Source organism: Centroberyx gerrardi, chromosome 9 (genome assembly GCF_048128805.1).
Source record: "Centroberyx gerrardi isolate f3 chromosome 9, fCenGer3.hap1.cur.20231027, whole genome shotgun sequence".
NCBI classification, from domain to species: Eukaryota; Metazoa; Chordata; class Actinopteri; order Beryciformes; family Berycidae; genus Centroberyx; species Centroberyx gerrardi.
Window position 1 is genome coordinate 17,836,451 of NC_136005.1, and position 22,738 is coordinate 17,859,188.

Sequence of the window (22,738 nt, forward strand, 5' to 3'; positions counted from 1 at the left end):
ACTTGGTGTGTTTTGATGTATAGTACAATATTTTACAGTAGAGTCTATAGCCAGAGTTTGTCTTCTCTAATTCAACACTCACACTTATTTACTGTTCAGATCTAGTACAGTCAGTATCACAAGACCAGGTAATATTTTAACTTTAATATGTGTATTGACCAAAAAGTTATCAAAAGCCAAAATGCACCTTGTGAAACACAATGAGTTCCTTTAATGAAGAATTTAATTTTACCTAAGTTACTCAGACCCTCCAAACAAACAAACAAACAGAAGACTCTCACTCTATGGCAGTAGACAATGTTAATAAAGTTACAACCGGTTACAACACATAAAGTACTTTAGTGAGAGGTTGTTGAGTTCATTCTTTGGAAAGACTCCAACACACTTACAGTAAGTAGTTTTTCTCGTTTTACCTCTTGGAAGCCAATACCATGGCTTTGTTAGGCTTAGTGCTATTGTAGGAAGTGAGAATACCTAACATTGTTTGTACCTCTGGATGGTCAACGAATAAAGCAAGAATTGGATTATTTGCTTAAAAATGCTTGTTTATTGGAAAAGCTGATCTCCACAGGCACAGAGGTGCAGCATTATTTGAAATGAAGGCCTACACTGTCAAGTCAATTTCAGATGTGAAACAGTCAATGCTGGGTTCATGCGGAGACGTTTTCCATGCACTTTATATACGTTTAGTCTCTTTCTATGTCAGTGTAACATTCTCTATGGATAAATACATATACATAATGACTGGATATATGTAGGAACTACAATTTAGCTACTTTTTAAACTTTCTAACCACACTTAACATTTGTAAAGGTTTGTGCCCTACATGACAGTCATATGTGCTCATTTGAACCGTGTAACATTTTTTTGTGCTTGCAAATCTAAAATGCCTAAGTTAAGGTGAGATTAGTTGTATCATTATTGCTTAGCTCACAGTAACATAATAAAACTGCCCACCTTGCTGACTTGTGAAAACAGATACAGTACATTGCATAAGGAGTGGGATGAATGTAAACAAATACAAAAAATAGGTGCAGGTCAAGATACCAAGATTCGTTTTCAAGCAGCTTTAAGACAGAAATTTCACTGTCTCAAATAAGTGCATTTATATCTTAAATTATTTCAAGTCACTTGAGTATTTTTCTCTCCCTCTCGACAAAACAAGCACACGTGTATTTCATGCTGTAATTCACATTTTCAGTAGAATAATGCATATTAGTAAAGGTTTCTATTGCAAAACTCATGAGGACCATTTCAATAATTTCTCATTCAGTGCAACAACAGTTGGTACAAACTGGCTCTCTGTGATAAAGTCCCCAGCAATTATATTGAGAGAGCCAACCTTGGAGCCGGGTGTCTGCTCCTTCACCCAGCTCAGCAGGGTCGGATATGTGGACATCACCAAGTCCTTCAGGGACTCGGTTGGATGTGAGCAGATGTACTTTAGGTCCTCCGTCAGATTAATTCCCGTAACGAATAAACCTACTGCAAAACAGAATACACACATGAATAAATAAATCAATTTACAATCCTCAAAATAAATCAGGTTTGTTCTTCACCAGTGTGCATGTGAAGTATTGAACTCAGCAGTAAATTACCTGGTCGGCCATGTTGTTTTCTGTGTTCAAACTCCTCAATAAGAGCCTCTGCTTTGCATTTGTTAGCCCACCAGTAAGGAATATGTGGCCACAGGTCGCTGTGACAGTTGGCAATATTGTGTTCATAGGACACAATCACCTGGTAGCCCAAAGCCCACAGGTTTCGAAGAGTTACTAATTCCTGAAAGCAACAGAATAATGGGAAACAACATTTAGTTTTGTTATCTGTCAGTTATCTTAGTGCCTGTCAAGTGCTCATACAACACAGAATCAGTACCGGTTTGGGACAAAGCTTTGAGGCGAACACATTCCTTATGGTGGTGAGGAGCAGCATGTGGAGCTCCTGGCTCAGGCCCAGGAAGTGGCTGAAGGAGAGGATGACCACCTCTCTGGGATGAGCGTCCAGCCACTGTCTTATCTCCTGCAGGACAGTCTGTCAGGAAAACACATTTCAGTCAGCACAGTCTGCTTCTAGAACAGGACTCAATCTTTTAGTATATTAACAGGACCTTTTTGTCATTGAATAGCTGCTTGAACAACTTGAGATAATGCGATTAGGAGCATTCACATCCAGAACGATAACTATAAAGATAACATCCAAAATAATGACCATAACCATATTTTTGGCGCGATCTCAGAGACAGCGATAAAACATTTTCAACCAATCAAACTAAAGTTGTAAGAAAGAAGGGGGCGAGAGAATTCAGTTGCTCGCTGCAGTGATGCTTCGTTTGCTGAGGAACTTATCACAGATATCGTTGTAGTGTGAATGCTTGAGAAACATTGTATCGTTATAGTTTACAGTTATCTTTACATAGTTATCCTTCTAAATGATTTCGGTGTAGCAACATGTTGTGGACATTTTTGTCTAAAAGTTATTACTGTACCTCCACGGTGAGTGTGGTGTAAACACCGTGGTAGAAGTACAGATCGGTAGAGCTGTCGTTGGGTCTGTGTGCAATCCTCAGGTCACAGTATCTGACCCCACAGTCCAGCTGCTGCTTTATCGTAGACTCCTGCAGGACAGAGGATTCGCAACTTATAAAGAACGTGTTATTAACAGTGGTAAATACTGGCTGATATGGCAGTTTCTCTCATACGTTACCTGGGTTACTGCCCACTTGTAAACAAATGGACGGATCAGGGGCTTCATGTATTTGTCCAACTTTTGAAGCATATCAGGCTGAGTAAGGTCTACAGGGGATCTGTCATTCATATCCAGACAGTAGGTTATTGCATTGTGGCTTCCTGATTAGGAAAAAATACATACATATTTTCATCATTAGACGTAATTATTTTATTACACTAAAGAGGAGTTAGTGTAATAGTAGCTAGAATAGTTGTATAAACAATTTGTAGAGGGCTTAAGCTATCAAATTGTTTGGAGTGGGCTCTGTGCCCAGATGGACCACAGAGGCTGTTTACATGAGTCAGAAAAATCCCTGTGTGACATAATGTCACCTAATATTTGTTGGCACAAACTTGACCAAGCAACACACAGGAATATGTTTGCTGAAGTGTTGAGTTGCCTACCCGGGATGGCCAGGTTGCACAGGGGAATGTCCCACAATGCACAGGGCAGATGAGCCATCCAGCTGTCCATGGGCAGCTCTGTCAGGCTCAGCTCACTCACCTCGGACACCACGGCTGAGGACATGGCTAGCTCAAGTCTGCAGAGCATAAGTGAATTAGATAAAAGGGCAGTGAAAGTGACAATTACACTCCAGTATGTCTCATTCTGAGGCTCTATCCCGGCACAGCCATTGTGTCACATCGGGATATTATTTTAGGTATAACAGACCCAATAGGGTTTGATTCCAGGACTAAGTATTAGGACAAGCATCATATCTCATGCTGTACAGTAAAGTGTCATATACACACACACACACACACGGCGTCTGACAATGTGAGCTGTATTCCGGTTTATCGCACACTTACACGATGGAGCACGCAGCGGCTGCTTCCTCAGCAAAGTAGGAAATCGGATGGCTAAAACTAGAAGGGTGTGCCAGAAAAACTGGTCCATCCCGAACCACCAGAAAATGTCATGGCTGTATAAAAAATGTATGGTTTGATTAGGGCGATAAAGTGTGTCCTTGTTTCCAGCAGCTTCCTACAGCCTGCGGAGTCTTGTAGTGTTACCTCTACACCTGCAGAGCCCGGGATGAAGCGAGCTAGGCGCATCGCAATCCAACAATTAAACTAAAACAACAACAGAAATCGTCCAAACGGTGACTTGAATACATTTCCACATACAGTACGCCGGTCGCTCGCTCCATTGAGACGCATCACCATTGAAAGAGTCCCACAGTGAGTGAGTGTTTCCCCCCCGCGGTGCAGGATGAGCAGGGAGGGCGGCGACTGGCCTGCTGACTGTGATCAGCAGATGCACGAGAGGCTTTCTTCTTAAAGAGACCAATCAATTGTTTCTACTCACATTAGACACCCACTGCAAAAAAAAAAAAAAAAAAAAAGTCTGCTATTTTTACATGACCTGGGCTTATAGTGCCAATGAAATCCGCGAAGTATCTTTTAAAAAATATTCTTTTAATATGTCCAGGTAACCAGATAATGGCAGGTTGATGTAGGTTAAGTGTGTTTTCTTTGTTGTCATAATGAAAATGAACCTATAGCTGATTTGTTCTATATGAATGTACTGTATTTGCACAACTTTTTTGGATGGATCTTGAACATTTCTCTTTTAGATACACATAGCCTATGTAAGGGTTAATTTTCATAGTAAAGACATTTTACTTATATTTGAACCAAATAAGAATATTTTTTGAATAATACATAAATGCAAATGAAAAAAACCCAAACGTTTTACTCAAAATAGAATTTGAGTATTACCTTAAAATGCTACATCATATGAAACAGTAGAGCAGGAAAAACCCTTAATGTTTGTGAAGCCTTATGTTTTTTTCTATTTAAATACACTTAACCCCTGTGTATATAGTTATTGTGTCTTTTGTTTTACCCCTTATACAATGTATCTTTGTACATTTGTATTATTGTATGGTGTTCATACAGTAATTGATTTACACCCTTAAACTGTAAGCCTACAGTTTCTACAGTTCATATCTAATATGAACTGAGAGACTAGCTTTATATAACTTACATCAGCTTGATCCTACCTACTGATGTGTAATTAGGCCATAAAATGTATGTCCGACCAAAAATGTGGGTTAAATATTCTGCATATAAAAAGGTGGGCAAACTGAGTTCAGGTGGGATTGCCTTCTACTGTATCACTAGTTAGTGAATTTTGTGAATGGCTGACAAAGTGATGTTAAGTGTTCAAGTATTATACATGAGATTCTTGAACATTTCAGGTATTGGAGGTTGACTTTTGCACAAAAATGTGCTTCCTGGGAGGAAATTGATTTAGTCGTCTGCTTGCTTGAGAGAACAGATCATTTGGTCAGTCAGGCCTTTCTCGGGCGCCTCCAGGCAGGTCAATAAACCCTGAGACAGCACTAGGCAGTAATGAAGTGAACTAGATAAGCTGTTATCCATAGGCCAAGTTCCATAGGCCAAATTGAGAGATTAAGTCCTCCTCTGCTTGGCCTAGGATCAAATCCTGCCAGAACTTCCCCTTCTCTGCTTTCCCACTGTCTATATATACGTAAAATACTAAAGATGAGGACTTGCCCACTCCTTTAAAACAAGCCTCTCCTGTGGTTTTAGTCGTTACAGTGTGGCAATGCTGCCATCTAGCTTTCCATTTGTTAAATTGAGCTTTCTGGCAGAGTTGCATACCCATAACTCCCATTATAGACAATAACTGATTAACTGGTTAATATTCGTAAGCAACTGCATGCATGCACTATTTTTGGAGTTAAATATTGTTAGGTCACCTGTAATATTGCCTATCATCTAAACAAAGAACAGAATGCAATACTGAATTTTCAAAATTTATTTAAAAATGTACTTTCCAAAGGAAAAACATAACATAGCGTGAAAATACATAGGTCCTTACTGTTTTATTGTAAAATGTGTTCCTAAATGTGTTACTCTAAAATTATGCACCTCTTTTGCAATTTACAATCCACTTACAGTGTTTGTCTTGGCCGCTGGCAGAATTATACAACAAAATAAAAAGGTAATTTTGGAGGTTCACTGCACAAAAATGAATTCAGACAGTATTCATTCATGCTGCACAGAGGGAATGTATCACACAGGTGAGTGCAATAAATACTCTACTTAATGCTTTCTTTCAGATCAGGCCTTATAGTGACCAGTACATACTGTAGATAGTAAAGGGGAGGTCACACTCTAACAACAAACCCTAAACAGCAGTCAAGCTCAACTACACTACGTATAGTAGGGTGTATTTGTAAATTGATTGGATTCATGTACATCAGCAGTGAAAGCAACATTTCACTTTGGCATAACATTTGTAGTTTTTGGCACAAGTTTGCCTTTGTCGGTACATCAGATCAGAAACCAATACTGGCTGGACCAGATATCTATCTCTAGTGATGTCACTCGCTTTTGTTTGCTTCCGCTGGCCTGAAAATCACATTTTTGTTGGTATGTGTGACAAGTGAGGCAACAAAGATTACATTTCTTGTATATTCTGTTACCTTGTTTCAAAAAGCAATCTGGCCTGGCCTGATTTTGGGCGGCTGTTCAGGGAGTCCTGTCAAGCTGCGCACTGGAAAATGTTGTAGCAAAGTGAAACACCACTTTAAAACTTTCACTCAAGGTCTCTTGTGGCATCGCTGGCACTGGCAGCAGTAGACAGACACTGAGGATCACTAGACACAACTCTTAGTAGACATTAGACCTCATTAATTACATATAAGTGAATACCAGTTCTGCCAGGTTATTTCATTATCAAGTCAGGTACACAACTAACGGCAACGATTACAGTATGCATTTAAATATGTTCAAAAGAGCAGTTTAAATTCACACCATCTGCCCATAGATTGCGAGTCTGTAATAATGAAGACCTATCATCTGCTGATCTGAGACCAGTTTCTCTTCTAAGTCACAGTGTTGTTCACAGAGGTCATATGACTGCCAGAGATCCTAGATCAGTATTCATAGTCTTAGCTTTACGCATCCAGTTTCAGGTTTAATTACGTCACTGGAGGATACATCAGGGAATGTAGTTATGCTTTCTAACAGCTACACATTTCTTTCCATTATGAAACAAGAACTTGAATGCATTAAGTTATTCTCTTGTCTGAGCAAGAGATGACATAACCTGGACAACTGAAGGTACTAATACGGTGAAATTGCATTCCTACACATAAAAAGGCATTTGTTTTTAAAAATGACATATTTGACAAATAGTAGACCTGTGAAAGGAAGAAATCTGACTAAGAGGTCACCAATAGTCAGTTTATCACCTCTGGGAAACTGTTGACTGTAACAGACAGTTTGCAAGAAAGGCAGGGGGAGAAGACGCTAAAATTCACTACAAAACTTCCATCTGGCATGTCACAGTTTTAATTTATGGCCACGCACCGTCATATTGTACAAGGATTAGGATTCTGTCGAGTTTGATTTAATTTTTCCAAGTATCAATAGTGTTGAACCTTTGTGATTCAGTTACACAAATTATTTACATCCCAATTTGAACATGATCTTAAGACAATATGTACAACAATATTAGTCAAAGGCAAGTTCAACCTATGTGTAGGGGGAGGGGGCTCTTTAATACAAAGTTGTGCAGAGTACAAATGTAATGCCAGCCAAAAAAAATGACAGGCAAGCACGTTAATCTCAGAAGACCATATAGGTTTGCTCCTCTCAAACCAAGCTGAACAGTGACAACAGAGAGATATATATCTTCATGAATCCCCTTGGGTGATGTTCTGGGCTACAATGCCCTTCATGCATCTGTTGTCGTACTCCTGGGTCTGCCCCTGTCTACGGCACCGTTAGCTTTGGGGCTCGGTCTGGTCCCTGAAGGCATGCCCCTCAGACTATCAGCACCTGACAGACAGGGCCAGCAGAGGGAGACGTGTTCAGAGGGATGGCCTGGCACTTAGGACAACTGCCGGAGGGGTATGAGAGAGCTGTGGCAGTGAGGGAAGCGCAGAAATAGCCGTCACCTCTGCACTGGATTTCTGGAGCCCAGGGACTGTTTCCCACGACTGGTCCCTTTGCGATAGTCACTCCCCGGGCCGCCCGGCTGCGGGACCCTGACCTGCCTATGGTGCCTCCCTTTTGCCTCTGGCTCCGAGTCACTGAGCTCCAGGTCAGGGCAGTATCCGTCACTCTCCTGGTACGACCGCGCGCCACCAGGTTGGTGATCAGGCACCGGCTTGGCCCATAGTCTCTCCTTGGCTGAGCCCTTACGGGACAGTTTGTCAGAGACCCGCAAGTCCTCCGTGGTCCGTACTAAGTTGACAGTAGCCTCTTTGAAAGACCTGCTGAAGTGCTCCATGGTGGACTTGCGAAAGCTGCTGGATAGGCTGCCCTTGCCCAACGCCTCGTTTGAAGCGTCCTGGTCATTGGGCGTCTGGCAAGAACTGTCCTTTTGAGCCACAAACTTCTCCAAGAGGCCATTAGCTTTGGCAACACACGCCCGGTCTTGGTCAAGTTTGCCATTACCGTTGGATGAGTGTCCATGGAGGGCAGCATGTAGAGCTAAGGGTTTGCCAGTTGGTTTGATGGGCAAAGCTGGGCTGCCTCCTGCACTGCCCTCTCTGTAGGAATGACTTGAGGAAGACAGCAGGCCGTTGGAGCGCTCCTCTCTCCTGCCGCGACCGTGGAGCTGAGGCTTCCCCTGGCCCAGCCCTCCCCCCATGTGTTCATGAACATTCCCACTGTTGTCCGGGCAGAGGGGCCCATTCCCAGATTTGGAACTGGCATTTCCATTTCCCAGGCTTGAGACTTTGGGCATCTTCAGCTTCAGAGTTATCCTCGGAGGAGGACGGAACAGCATGCTCTCCACGGGAAACGAAACAGGGAGGCCTTCAGAGAAAATACATTATTCAGGATTCAACTATGAATCTAACGACACAACAAAACACTAGCAAAAAAAACCAAGCACAATACTAGAACTGTCTCTGTTATAATTTGCATGTGGTCTTGTAACAATAAAAGGACCAGCAGCTGAAACACAATAGATGGCTCACCAGCAGAGAGCTCCTGGTTCAAGAGCTTCACATGCAAGTTGAACATCTGCTCCTGGGCTTTGCTCTGCGACAGTTTCAGCTTCTCCCTCCGACTCACCATGTAACACAAATTCCTCACCTACAGGATGAAAAGAAAAGATGCAAAGCAATTTAAACACTGGCAATTAAAAAGGAGCACTACACCATTTTGTATAATGTTAATTATGTTATCTCATATGTAAATGATTTCCTTTGTGTTCCTATAAAGCAATTTTTTGCTCTGTCCTACCTTGAAAACTATACTGTTCCGACAGTATTCATCTCTGAGGCTTTGGGCCATGCTATATCTTAATTCAATTCCTTTAATTTATGTAAATCTGTAATTAACACGAGAGGTCAGCTCAGTGTGCAGCTCAGAGAATTCAGTGACTTTCAAACCAAAACCTCAAAAATGTTCATCATAGTTTATAGATTGGGACATATGGGAGATGATACACATAATGTATCAGATTTATTTTTTGATGTGCCCCTTGAAGTAAAACAATAAAGTTAACAAATATATACTGAAAAGAGAGACTTGCTCTTGCTCTGTCAAAGCTTCATGAAACACAAATAACCGAAACAACCAAGACCAAATGTCTCAGCAGTACAGAAAATTATTCCGCACGAGCACCCACCCTCTCCAGATCCTGTCGCAGGTGCATAAACATGCGCATGCGCGTGTGGATGCTGTCCTCCTGAGGCTGCAGCAGCAGATTCTCCTCCTCCTCTTTAGGGGGCAGCAGAGCTTTGTTGAAGTTTGATTTCCGCTTCAGCTTCCAGTACTGATAGATGAAGTCCATCAGGTGCTCGGTGAGGCCAAGGTCCTGGGCCAGCTCGTCCGGCTGGATTAAGGTGTAGAACTCCTCCTCCAGCTCCTGCAGTCTCTGCGCCCGCTGGCCCACTTTCTCCGTCTCACTAGGGGGTTTAGGGCGAGCTGGGCTCAGGCCAGGCTCCCCTGCTTTGGATTTACTGTGCTTGAGGCAGTAAGACTTGAACTTGACTTCATCGCCTTCGTCCAGTATGGTCTTCATCTCTAAGCTGTGCTCGAAGGCACATGTCACGTGGAAAGGAGTGGTGCAGTTCTTTACAGAGCACTGAGAGCAGAGAGGAGAAAAAAATAAATAATCAACATAGTTGGTACCATTATTCAAATCTAGCCTCTGTGCCCCTTTATATAGACAAACACTGTATGCTGAAAACAAAATGTGTGCCTATCCCCATAGTTTTACATGGACAGTGACCACACTGATCCACACTCACCTGGATGCATGCGCCCGTCTTCACTTTGCAGAGACTGCAGATGAGAGACCAGCGACTGGGTGGGATGTGGGATACTTTGGTGATGGGCTCCATCCGCTCTGGACAAGCAATGCTCACCTACAGAATAGCCAGAAGTCCAGCGTGATGAAAGATGATTTAATGCTCTTGTTGTAGAAGCACTTACAGAGGTCAAGAGGTAAAGGATAAGCGTGTCCCATTATTTACCTCTGGTATCCACAGGGCACAGCTTACATGTGCCCACTTGGTGCCTGCACGTGTGGCCTTCATGGCACCACCCTTCTTGGGACACAGAAGGCACTGTGGGTCAATGCCAAGGACACATGTCCTACACAGCCAGTTTCCAACAGGCACTTTTACGATGCCATAGCAGGCCTAGGGGGGAAAAGCAGAAGGTAACATAAGGGTTTTGGCAACAGAGATAGGGCTTCGTTGGGCCAATACAGTAAATCGATGTGTAACTGGCACATTTGTCAACACATTTTGGAGACACCCGCTGGCCATTGAGCAAACATTATAAATATTCAACGTCACATTCTCATCTTTCCTTGTTTGTGAGAGAATGAAGAGAAAGAAAATGCTGTTCTGGTCACAATATTTTTCTACAAGTGATAGTAAAAAGTTGCCTATATAATGTCCATTATATCTCAAGTACTGTGTCTCCAGTTTTTGTTAATATTTGGTACCTGACACATGAGTTTGCTATTACATCTCATCTGTGTGCTGAAAGGTTCACTACTGCCTACCTGGTGTACACAGATGTTGCACTTATCACAGAAAACCATGTCATTCCCTTCTTCACTATCGGGGGAGCGGCACACATCACAGATGACGTCCTCGTCGTATTCAATCCCAAGCCCTTCCACCGTGTCGATGGCGTGGTTCATGTTGTCATGGCACTGCCTCTCCAGGGCCTCCATGGCTCGCTCCATCGTCAGCTCATCTACAGGCCCGTCACCTGGGAGACGGACAGAAACAAAAATCCACATAGTTACAGCAGCTCCAGCAGACACCATTAGCCTATTCCATTTAGGACAATGATTAATAACAGGCAGCGTGTTGAGTTTTAAGATCCTGTTCCTCACCCATATGGTTGAGCTCTGTGTTGAGGGCACGCAGCCAGTAGAGGTCCATGTCATCCAGATCGTAGCGACACATGCCCTCTGCCAGTTCTTTGATGTTGACATAGCCTGTCTCTATAGAATCTGGACTCCAGCACTGGATATACTTCCTCTGGCGGGAGTAAAGCACCTCCTTGGGCTTCTCTGCAATGATTCTGAACACACAGAGACGATCGGTAAAAATGTGTAAGACGGTTGTGCTTATTAATGAAGCACAGAATACGGTTGTGCTTGTTAATGAAGCACAGAATAAGGTTGTGCTTCTTAATGAGGCACAGAAACACAGATCAAAGGAACAGAATCGTGTGATATAATAGCTGCCTAACAAAAAAAGCAAAACTATAATAGTAATTAGTGGTTTGTCCAAAGGGCTGATAAACAGCCTAATCACGGAGCTTTAGGAAGGGGGCAGCATTACCTGACTGAGGGCTCTGGGATGGTGTCTGGACTTGCTGGCACCTGAACTCCCTTCTCCCACTCCTGCCGCCAGGTGTCTGCCAGCAGGTAGTAGTCCTCTGGGGAGACATGGTGGGAGTCAGGCAGCTTCATGGCACTGATCAGGTCTTTTCTGAACACCTGTGGGAGAGGCCATGGGCCATGATTATTAAGAGACTGGCCTTGACGTTGACATCATCACATTCACAGAACACTCAGCATAGCATTTGATGGCGGTCCAAGAAAGCCTCACTTACTTCAGCCGGTTTCTTTGGGTTGGAGGCGGGGGTTCCAGGTTTACTTCCATATTTGTTGGAGGAGCAGAAGGAGGTTGAGGGACCTAAATACAGAGAGGGTGTAAATTAAAGCAGTGACGAAAATGAAATAGAGTTCTGTTTAGGTTGTGCTCAGGTAGGTCACTCACTCTCATTGTCAGAACTGTCACTGCTGCTTGAGGACCTGAGACGTTTCATCCTGTAGCATCCTGCAAACGAGAAGAGGACAGACATAAGTCAGGCAAAAGAAACAAGCATGTTATGGCATTAAAAACATGCAATTTATGGAATTTTAGATTGTAGAGAAAAGCGACTGAGTTTTTCCAAATCATAATCAATTTCAAATATCTATTTAAAAACGTTGGCCACTGGACTGAAGCTAGATTTCGGCTCTGTCCTGACCTGGACCAGCCTTGGATATAGACGAACAGTCTGCACAGAGGATCAGTTACTCACCATAAATTTCAAATCGAAAAGCATGCTAGTGGATTCCTCTGACAAACCCCAAACAACCTCTTTTCATACCTGCAAATAAGAAATGGATGTCAGTCCATAAAGTAGATAAATGTAACACTATCAACAACAAGCGTCTGTTGGATACCACAGAGTTATGTCTGCACACACTGTGCCAGTGAATGTGTCACAATGATGTATTCTGACTCTGGATAGTTGGGTCTCCGATTGCTAAATACTAGGTCGACTCTGAGCTTTTGCCTGGGAGTTGACTGTATGAAAAATGCCCAGGATACAAAGCTACCAATATTCATAAGCCTGACACATCAGAGAATAATCAAAATATAATTCACAGTAGATGGAATCAAACTGGAGCACGACTGCAACATTGAGGTCCCCCAGTTTTAAAGATTTTTTAGGCCATTTTTTCATTATTGGACAGTTTACAGTGGAGCAAAACAGGAGAGATGGGGGGCGTGGGGGGGTACAACAAAACTCCCACACCGGATTTGAACCCAGGAAGTCACGGGTACATGGTATGCATCTCACCCTCACAACACAGAGGGACTCAAATCCCCAGAAGCCCCAGATACAGTACGCTTTTTCAACAGACAGGACATGCCTCACATTCCCCATGCGGACAGGACGGGTGGAAAAAAAAAAGGCATGGCACCCATTCCATACTCTTGCATACTATGGTATGAGCAAAACACACAAATGCCAATAGCTGAGAAAAATGTACAAGCGGCACATAACCAATAACACTGACCAAATTAGCCCTACAAACTTATTCCCGTCCGCAACCACAAGTCAACCACACCGGCTTATACTTAATACACACTTCCCAGTGTGTTCTCTGTGAAAGCACAAGAGACAGGCAGTACTCCCCCTGCATCAACAGCATCTTGCTCAGGCAGTGAGTGACAAAGCACCCTCACAGAGCCACTTCCATCTACTCAAAAACAAAAATGAGGAGAATGTTTTAGTACTCCATCTAATTTGGCTTTGCAACAAGAAAACAAAACTCTGCACTGCAATGCGTGACCAACATGTGAATGAGGGGCATCATCTAGAGCAAGGTTATAATTATTGAAGCAGTCATGCTCATGGTTTGTTTACTGTGAAAACAAAAGTGTACCTAAGCTTGGGTAAAAAGCAGTCATCTCTTACAACTTATAGCATAAAACGCTTTTATTATTTTAAGTGTATTCATCTGGCACCTCAAAAATGTTACTCTTGGTAGAACTTTGATACTGCAACTATTTGTCTTTACTCTTTAGTCATCCGTTCTAACAAGATCTACTCTTTTTTGACTAAAAATGTTGCGCTCCTTTCACAGTAAAATGACACACACACACAACAGTGATCACCTCCACAACACGAAGCAGGAGCAGGGCCTGTTGGAGCTGCACTCAAAACACATCTGCTACTGACATAAGTGTTTGCGTCTCTTTGAATGCACGACACTTTGAGTGTTCAGTTACTCAAGACTTAACCGATGGATAAATAAACAGTGTACATTGTGAGGTTCAGACAGTTCATGTGACTATAAAACTGCAATTCAGATTGGGTCAAGATAAAATGCTAAATTGGAGCACAGAAGTAAATGCCTCTTCTTGATGATGAGATTGAAAGAGAGAACAAATTATGAAAATTCAGAAAAGAAATTACTGTTATCCAATTTCATGGGTGCGCTCATTCAGGAAATCATATGTTCCCGGCACCGCTGTTCCCTTCCATGCTCCCATTTAGCTTGGTCCGTTTTGGTCCATGGTTGGAAAAGCCAAACCACCACCAATCAAGTATGATATTGGTAAACTAGCAGTGATGCAGTGGTAAATAAAAAGATGGATAAACTATGACCTCCAGTCACTGATCATCAAGGCAAAAAAACCTACAATTATCAACAAAAATCAGTTCAGGGGGAAATCAGTAACATTACTTTGTGCTCTTTATGCCCTTAAAATATCCTGTTCTTATAATCCTTCAGTTTGATACTGCCTAGTATTATGTATACTCTGAATTTAGGTCATATGGATTTGTCAGACTAAGGAGAGACAGTTGCCTATGTTTTCTGGAAGAGGATAGTCAGTGTTGCTGAATAACGGATAGGCAGTGTAAGATCACCAAAATTTGTGTCATATTTGGACTCTAACCTTACTAATATTACCGACTAACATTAGCCTATTAACATTAAGTTGTGTCCAGGGCCTCCTCTGCAAAATGAGGAGTAACTTAATTTAATTTCACTATTGTTTCACTCACTAGAGGTTAGCACAATGAGAAGATGAATAGGGATGACCATTTTGTTCATTGGTTTCACTGTCCCCACTGCTGTCTCCCCACCTCCACTATAAACAGCTGTCCTGTTCTGTAACAAATCATGTAATACCATCTCAGATAGGGGCCCGTGTCCCAGTGTACATGAAACTGTTTGGGAACCCCTGTCCTGAAGTTAACGGGGTCTTGTTAAGTAAGGAAACGATGGGAGACATTGCGGTTCTCGCCCTGTTTACGTTGCTCTCTACTGTGTGCCCCCAACCAAATTCACTAGTAATGTCTGGGTTCCACTTCACCGAGCTACCGGTAGCTTACAAGCAGACTAGGCGTGTTTAGAATAAACAAATCAATAAACAAGAGTAATAAGCCGTCTGCCCTGCCCAAGTGCCTTGGCGCCAAACACAGGCCTTTAGCGGGCTGCAGTGTAGCTACAGACAAGGCAGTGGAGAAATCAAACATGGGCGCCACCATCATACAAAGATGTCACTTCCTAGAGCCGTTAGGCGAATATTTATAAAGCTCAGCTGGTTTATTCGGGGTATGGGACGTTGAAGTATCCGTAACACATGCAGTTAAAGATCGCTGACGTTATACATGATAAAGCGTTTAAAATACTGTTGGAAAAGCAGAAAGGAAGCAGGCCCCGTGGCCTGGATAAGCCATCCAGGGCAAATCTTGGCACACTGAGTCCCACTGAACACACGAGCATATTGTTCAAATTCCACGGATCTTACCTTGAATCCACGCAGTATCGTGAGGTTTGTTCCGCCTAGATATCGGTCGCAACTCAATTTCCAACATGTGCATATAAAAATAGAGGCTCTGGTTATCCCTGTTGATTAAATTTGTTTATTTTATTCCACCACAGTAGGAATCTCAAGGGTTGCAATCTCTCCAGTCTCTACCACCACGGCACAACAGCTCTATTGTACCGCGCGCCCCGCAGGGTCCTAAACTCCGCCGGGTCCCATTCAGTTTGGGTGTGCTCGATTTGTACACTGACTGGAGTTAGCTTGAACCTTTAATATGAACCACAGAAATAACAACAACAGCAGTAACCATGAACAATCACCAAAACCATCATCGGAATAAAATTAGGCAATAAACCACGAGAGGCTGTGATTTAGAATGGGACACTAAGTGGGCTGGTTTATTGCTTTTATAAAATGGCAATAACACTAAACCACTGTATCAAAACATAAAGAACGTCAGTGTTAAATCAATTTTTCTTTTAATTGAGAATTAAATAATAATTGAATTATTGTACATTAATTATTCTTCCACCAAGCAATATTGTTCTTGAACAGTAGATAAACAAAGTGGTTGCTAAGCGATACATAACTATCTGTATGGGTTGTGATATTCAGTAAGCCACTGATAAATGAACAGTTAGGTATTTTACAACGACTTTTAATGTGACTCAGCCAACCAGAACTTTTATAATGACAGGATATGTCACTGCAGTGTCAAATAGGCTAATGAATTACAAATGGAAAAGTTTTCACAAATGTGTATTGATAATGACGATATGCAAACCTGTATGCTCCAGAAAAGATTTAGAAACACAAAAGTACATCACAGTCAGCCCCTATGTATTTTCTTAAAGGCGAAGGTTGTACAACTGTTTGATACATCCCTCTACATTCATGTTTTATTAATCTTTTCAACTAATTCTCTCTATATGTTATATCGAAATTTCTATATATCTTCAATGTGCTGCATGTATTTTGTCATTGGTAAATTGAGTGGCTTGACCAAATTCAACTCAGATTGAGTGTGATGAAGCTATTGACCATTGACTGGAACAATCAATACCAGCCCAAATGATGAAAAAATGGGATAATTGGGTAGAATTCAGATAGTTCAAGTGAAAGCTGCTAATTTTGATTCATTCAACCGTGGCTGAGAGGAAGACACTTTGGTGATGCCTACAGTGCTTATCTCAAGTTTGTCATAGTTATAACCATTATCGCAGTAAAGAACGGCTTCTTCCACTCATTTCACTTTTTGAATACAGGTGACTTTGGGTGAAGTGCAGTGTGAGAAACCTGAAAACAAACTGAGGTCACACAACTGAGAAATTTTGCTAAAGATGATTTAAGAACACTAATTTGTTTCCTATACAAAAACATTCAGTTGACAGTATAAAACAAATGATATTACAATATATATATAAAAAAATCTGATTACATGAATTGCCTATATATTAAAAACCCAGCCATTTTCCTAACTGATACACCTTTTCCCATTTTGATTTAGTCTAAATAGGTAAGTGAACCTGAATGAACAGCAATATACACATATAAACCTTTTACAATCCAATGTTTGGCCTAACACATATTGACAAAGATGTAGCTATCACCTACACAGCACGTTTGCAATATCCACAAATTTACACAAAGGAAATCCAGTTATCTAAACCAAACACACAAATACATCCTTGTAAGAAATAAAAGTACGATTTACATATTTAAAAAAAAATCCCTCAGGCATTCTTGTGCTCACGGTTTTTCCACTGCAAAGATTCTGTCAGACAGTAAAGAGAATAAAGCTTCAAGTTAAAATTAACTACATTTACAGCAAAAAAGCTACATTCACATAATAGATGAAAGCAATAGAATTATCAAATACATTCATAGAAAATATAAATATTCACAGCACTAGTAGTAACTACCATGTGTTCAGTGCTTTACAGCAAATGTTTCATCTTCCTTGTCTTTAGAAGAGAGGGGGTAAATCTAGGAAGTCTGCAAACTCATGGTTGATCTCAATAGTCCTATCTTTATCAAAACCCTTATTAAAAAGGCATTGTTGAGGAAAGTCCTCATCATTTTCCCTTCTTATAGATTTTGAGTCAGAGGACAAAGGAGGCAAATAACCAAATACTACTCATATTCAATCCTAATTGGACGGTTGGGGTTTAGAAAATCTGATTCAAAATCTGATGTGCAGTTTGTTTTGATACTCAATAATTCACAAGCCCATCTGCATGTCAGCGAAGTTGAAGAAGTTGTCCACATCTCGAGAAGACGTATTTTTGTTATCAGAAACAAAAACCTGCAAAAAAACAACAAACAGAAACATGCTAAGACTGGTGGGGACATTTTGCCAGAGAGAGAAGCTATCTCTGTAAAAACTAGCAAAGACAGATGCCACAAAGACAAAGATTACCTTGGTCCCACTGAACACTTCATGGGCAATGTTCTTGCAGGCTTCCACAACTCCATCACCGTTCAACTCCAGGGCAATGACTGGGCCTTTGGTAATAACATATGAATTTCAGTATCAAACAGATTATACATAGGTAATAAGATATTAATTTCAGAATCAAACAGATTACAGATATATATGCTACGTATCGTGATTGTACGCATCTGTTGTCATGAAAACGTAACTCCAATTTTGGTGATTTTCATGTTTTAATTTCAAATGGCTGTTTTTCTGAGTTCCTGAACAGTTGACATTTTGGAGATATGAGATTTTCACCTGACAGTGACGATACATCTATCACTTGCACTCACATGGGAAAAAAATAATGATTGTAAAAAAACAAGAAGATTAAGCATACCTTTAGTAATCCACTCCACCAGACCCTCTGCACTGTTCTGAAACACTCTCTTCACATCTTCAGGTCGCATCGAGACTTCCTTGGTCTGGATCAACACAAAACCTTTTGTGGTGGCCTGTGCAAATTAAAGATAAATAGCATCACATAATAAACATCAAAGATTTATCGTGAAACATCAAACATTTATAGAGTCCTCCACTTATATACATTGAGAGGAGGTAAACTGTGCAAATAAAAAGGATGTGTCGGCACAGGGCTTGCAACAAGACATGCAACAGGGCTCCGTCGCTGTCCCATGTGGGTTCGGTCTCATGCTTATGTGATAGAGTAATGCATATTTTGGCAACAACCCAAACATAACTGGAATGTTTTAATAATAACACAACCAGCCTGCTTAGCATTTCGGATACAGCATCCTACAAGTTCTCAGAGTGAGTCAAAGAAATTTACACTGAAACTGATACTCACTTTCCCTCTTTCTGCCTCTTTTGCATAGACAGAACAACTACATGCTTCCTAAGAGGGACAGTTCTCACCCAAAACACAAACGCATGTACATTTACATGCACTAAGTAGTCTGATAATAAATCATTTCCTAGTTAATGTATTATTTGGGATATGCTGGTTTATAACCCTCGTCATATCTTGATCATAAACATCCTTGTATCCATTAATCAATTCAACTCCAGCTGAAACAAAGTTCTGCACTGACTGCACAAAACAACAGTTAACAGGATAAGGGGTTAACATATTTAAGTATAACTGGATGGGGTCATAATGTTTACAGGCAAAAACTCATTAATGGAATACTTCTATTATACTATTAAAGGAATATTAGTGTGTGTAAATGTAGCCAGTGTGTTAAAAACACTTAAAACACAATGGGGTGCGACATAATAAGCCTATATACAGTCAACAATGTAAATAAGCATCACTGTGGAATAATCAAAAGTTCAGACGAAGCCAACATTTTACACTTATCTAAGTTCTAGATTTCAGAACAAATCCTTGGATGGTGTGACACAATAGTTAACCTACTTCCTTAAATGAAAGTAAAATGAGCTTCGGTAATGAATGCAACTAATTTGATTTGACTGATAACCAACTGCATGTTTTGCATGATTCCAGAAACCAAGAGGGTGGATGCAAATGTTTAGGATTAGCTCAAGTTGAATAAAATGAAAGATTTTCCCAATATGTAACTTCATTTCAGAAGCTGTCTCACAAACATTCTTCCCTCTATAAAATGTTGAATCTTGGAATTTGGAAGTCATGGTCAACATTGCATTTTGCTTGTTTTTTTTTTCAATTAATTGTGCAGCCTTACAAGCACAGTTACAGCATGGCTAGCTGCACCCAACATATTATCAGTTTATTATCAGTATAACCTCTGATACCTGATAACCACCTTTTTCCCCACCAGGTATTGGTCAAACACTTCCTCTACATACTAGCAATACATAAACCATGGTGTCAACTCAAGCGAAGCGTCAGAACACACTTCCTTATTCTCCTCACCTCATCAATCAGTTTGCGGGCATTTGCAGTGGTGTAGTCCCCAGCAAAGAAAACAAAGAGGCAGGACTCTTCGCTGTCCTTACGCCTTCCTCCCTTTGTCAAAGGCACAATGCTGCGTGCCACATCAGCGGAGATTCGAACAGACTTGAACTCAGACTCTGGGTCTGGGGCCGGCACATGATCTAGAACCACCACTGCCTCCGGCAACAAGCTCCAGTTGTTCTCCCCAGAGACGGGGGTGAAATCATGTATGTTGCTCCAGTTATTGTTAAATATGCTGAGCCCGGCATCCTTGAAGTGGAAGGCCAGCTCGGGGTAGTAGTACTGAAAGCAACCAAACTTCATGCCTGTTGAGGACTCAATGATGGGTTGAGTGGCACAGCACAAGAACACCTCCATCTTCTTACAGTCCCGTGTGCGAAACTGCTGACAGGCCACCACACACTTGATGTCCTTACAGTCTCTGAAAAACACACTGCCCTTGACAGGTCCCAAAACAATGCGACAATTCACACAGTCATCGATGGTAATAGTGGCAGAATGGTCAAACACGTAGATGTTGCAGTTCTCACACTCCTGGATGACAAACTGTTGCCCGTTCAGTTTGCCAGGCAAACGGCCCACTGTGACATCTTTGAGACCTGTCAGCATGTAGTCCTTGGGATCAACCTGTGCAAAGACAAAGACCATAAGTTTGGTATTTTAGACAGCATTGTTTTATGTTCTGTACTCATTAGTTTGGATGTCAAATGGAAGAAACAACTGCTGAAGCAATCCATGCACATCTTGAAAATCTGAGTATGATGACAATGATTTTTGGATAACTAAGACCCTAGTTTACTTCTAGGTATTTACCCACTGAACCATTTTCAAATGCAGTGTACCCATTAGCCGGTGCTACATGATTGATGGTGCATTAGTTGGAAACATAGCAAGTTCCCCACTTGTATTCACGCCTCTGTCGGCCTTTCAGGTGCAACATCCCTTAAGTCAGATCGGAAGTTGAACTGCCAGTGAACGCCCAGTGTCTGAACCACTCATACTAAGTATGGTCAGCCTGGGTTCAGATGCAGAGCATGTGCTGTTGTGTGGTGACGTTAATCCGATAATGAGCTATATCCACGGATTGAGCAAGAGGGGAAAGCTTCGAGACTGCATTTAGTGATGTGGACATATACTGTACATGCATGTGCGATGAACCCCCTACACCCAAGCTAATTAGGTAACGAGTACAGATTAATATTTTGAGACTGACTGCCCTATGCAATTTTTTCTTGCACTTCAAATCTCGGTGAGAGCAGTAGTCTTGTACCTGCGGAGCTGCACGCCGCAATAATCAGTTCCCTTCAATCGTTTAGAGCTAATATAAACATTAGGTTACTGCCCAATAACCTTACTGACGCTGACGGTGCATTTCAGCATCGTGAGAGGTACCGTTGACGGCTACCATTACATTGACGGTTGCCTAATTAGCCCAAACTGAAAATTTATTGATTTGCCTGGGAGCATTTGAACTTGCAAGCAGTTAAGTTATCGTAGCTTTATTAGCTGAGGTTAGCTATAAACGTTAGTACAGTTAGCTGTCTCAATAGTTAGGCAAGCTAGCTGATTTCAACTTCCACTTACAAACACTTTATCTTCCCTTTTACTAGCCGTAACGTTACCTTTTCACGCTTATCCCAGCTGTATTGCTTCGGTGCCTCATCGGTGTTATTGCCAAGGGGAACAGTGTTGCTTGTCGTCGTAGTTTCAACAGTCGTTGTTGTCGGAGTACGCTCCTCTTTTTCAGCTGGTTTTCTTCTGGATTTTTTGGAGAAGAAACAGCCCATTTTCTTCTTTCAGTTACAACCAAAATAACCTATTCTTGAGGAACGCGAAAAAATGTGACGCTCCCAAGCTTACGTGCTCTTTAATTCACGAGATCTTCAGCTCTGCTTCAAGCTTCAAGCTATCACTCAGAGCTTCCCGTTTCCCTGCCTCGTTTCCTGGCCAATAGACACTTCGCTGTTCGTTACAATGGCGAATCACGGAGCTGGACAGAGAGACGGAGACATCGTAGAGGAGGTGTGCACTCACGGCGCATTCATGTGCAACCTGTAAACACGCAAATTCCAGCAACCCTTTTTTATTTTAAAGTTGACGCGCTTTGGAACGCTTGTTCATGTTGCAAAAATATCATTAACATAACAGTGACATCCAATCTATTCCTTATAAGTATAATTAAATTTGGTCGCTTCTTCGGGTGTATAGCTTGATCTCTTTTTGGGAATCACTAGCCAATATAGATACTGTTTTTCTTCGATTGAAGTTTAATCACGTGTCATTGTTCATAAAGCACTAGACTAGACTAGACTGACTTCACCATTTACATCAAGAACATTGACATTAAGCCGTTGGACTGCAACCTCCCAGTGGTAAATATTGTAATTTAGCAATTTACGAGAGGAGCCTGAACGCACCGTCCTCTGCGCGTTGGGCGCACCTCTCTGGGCGTTGTCTTTACCCCGTGGTCTCCAGACCAACCAAGGTAGGAAGAAGCAGGTTACAAACTTCGAAGTCTGTGGACATAACATGGCATATGCCACTGAGAAAAAATCTCCTAAATTCAATCGTACAAGATTTTGCACGTATGCTGGAGTGTTTTTGACATATGCAGAAATGATAGGCTGCTTTACATAGCTAGCCTACTGTCAGCTAGTTTTTTAATATTGTAATTACAGTGCAGATATATTGATAAGTCTGTCTGAGCTACAGTTGAATGATTTTGAACATCATCGTGCACAACAAACCAGAAACAACACGCAACCATGTTAAACAAGACATCAGATTAGCTGGCAAGCCACTAGGCCTCTCTAATAATAGGTAATCCCAGGGTTCATGGCTGTTTATGCTCTGTGAAAGATGTCCTGAAGGCTGGCCTTTACATACAGACACGTTGGAGTGGATGCTTATGTTTTATTCCATATTTTAAAGATCAGATGGAAAATTCACTTTCTCTGTGTATTACATTTCAGACCGTGTGAAGAATAAGAGGCCCAGAGTGAGACACAGGAGAGTGGATAGCAGATAGATACAGGCAGAGTTCAAAATTAGATTA

General features: G+C 41.6%; 3 protein-coding genes across 4 annotated transcripts; all 3 read right to left on the reverse strand.

Annotated features, from left to right (window-relative positions):
* Positions 1-323: 323 nt before the first annotated feature.
* On the reverse strand, positions 324-3,893 carry plcxd1.1 (phosphatidylinositol-specific phospholipase C, X domain containing 1, tandem duplicate 1). Its single transcript, XM_071923440.2, has 7 exons — positions 3,537-3,893; positions 3,132-3,268; positions 2,704-2,846; positions 2,486-2,614; positions 1,876-2,031; positions 1,599-1,779; positions 324-1,485 (listed from the first exon to the last, which is right to left on the reverse strand). Exons 2-7 carry the CDS (start codon positions 3,253-3,255, stop codon positions 1,241-1,243), a joined length of 978 nt encoding a protein of 325 aa, XP_071779541.1. The 5' UTR covers positions 3,256-3,268; positions 3,537-3,893; the 3' UTR covers positions 324-1,240.
* A 1,613-nt stretch (positions 3,894-5,506) lies between these two features.
* jade3 (jade family PHD finger 3) lies at positions 5,507-15,457 on the reverse strand. Of its 2 annotated transcripts, XM_071923429.2 has the most exons (12): positions 15,290-15,457; positions 12,279-12,347; positions 11,972-12,031; positions 11,805-11,887; positions 11,531-11,688; positions 11,077-11,267; positions 10,738-10,949; positions 10,199-10,366; positions 9,974-10,090; positions 9,349-9,807; positions 8,693-8,810; positions 5,507-8,528 (listed from the first exon to the last, which is right to left on the reverse strand). In XM_071923429.2, the coding sequence occupies exons 3-12, from the start codon at positions 12,018-12,020 to the stop codon at positions 7,660-7,662; spliced, it is 2,424 nt and encodes an 807-aa protein (XP_071779530.1). In that variant the 5' UTR covers positions 12,021-12,031; positions 12,279-12,347; positions 15,290-15,457; the 3' UTR covers positions 5,507-7,659. The 2 variants fall into 2 exon arrangements, with proteins under 2 accessions (XP_071779530.1, XP_071779529.1); XM_071923428.2 differs by lacking the exon at positions 12,279-12,347.
* A 422-nt stretch (positions 15,458-15,879) lies between these two features.
* On the reverse strand, positions 15,880-21,608 carry rp2 (RP2 activator of ARL3 GTPase). Its single transcript, XM_071923460.2, has 5 exons — positions 21,306-21,608; positions 19,642-20,310; positions 18,124-18,238; positions 17,727-17,812; positions 15,880-17,612 (listed from the first exon to the last, which is right to left on the reverse strand). The coding sequence occupies exons 1-5, from the start codon at positions 21,468-21,470 to the stop codon at positions 17,529-17,531; spliced, it is 1,119 nt and encodes a 372-aa protein (XP_071779561.1). The 5' UTR covers positions 21,471-21,608; the 3' UTR covers positions 15,880-17,528.
* Positions 21,609-22,738: the final 1,130 nt, after the last annotated feature.

Excerpts from the sequence above, each read along its gene's own strand:
- plcxd1.1 (XM_071923440.2), bottom strand. The coding sequence starts at position 3,255 with ATGTCCTCAGCCGTGGTGTCCGAGGTGAGTGAGCTGAGCCTGACAGAG. Across the intron at positions 1,780-1,875 it reads CAAAGCTTTGTCCCAAACCG|GAATTAGTAACTCTTCGAAA; the intron begins GTACTGATTCTG and ends TGTTGCTTTCAG. Across the intron at positions 1,486-1,598 it reads AAAACAACATGGCCGACCAG|TAGGTTTATTCGTTACGGGA; the intron begins GTAATTTACTGC and ends TCTGTTTTGCAG.
- jade3 (XM_071923428.2), bottom strand. The coding sequence starts at position 15,362 with ATGCACATGTTGGAAATTGAGTTGCGACCGATATCTAGGCGGAACAAA. Across the intron at positions 10,950-11,076 it reads CACAGAGCTCAACCATATGG|GTGACGGGCCTGTAGATGAG; the intron begins GTGAGGAACAGG and ends TCCGTCTCCCAG. Across the intron at positions 8,529-8,692 it reads GAACCAGGAGCTCTCTGCTG|GCCTCCCTGTTTCGTTTCCC; the intron begins GTGAGCCATCTA and ends TTTTCTCTGAAG.
- rp2 (XM_071923460.2), bottom strand. The coding sequence starts at position 21,470 with ATGGGCTGTTTCTTCTCCAAAAAATCCAGAAGAAAACCAGCTGAAAAA. Across the intron at positions 20,311-21,305 it reads GCTGGGATAAGCGTGAAAAG|GTTGATCCCAAGGACTACAT; the intron begins GTAACGTTACGG and ends GTCTTTGCACAG. Across the intron at positions 18,239-19,641 it reads CCCGCAAACTGATTGATGAG|GCCACCACAAAAGGTTTTGT; the intron begins GTGAGGAGAATA and ends TAATTTGCACAG.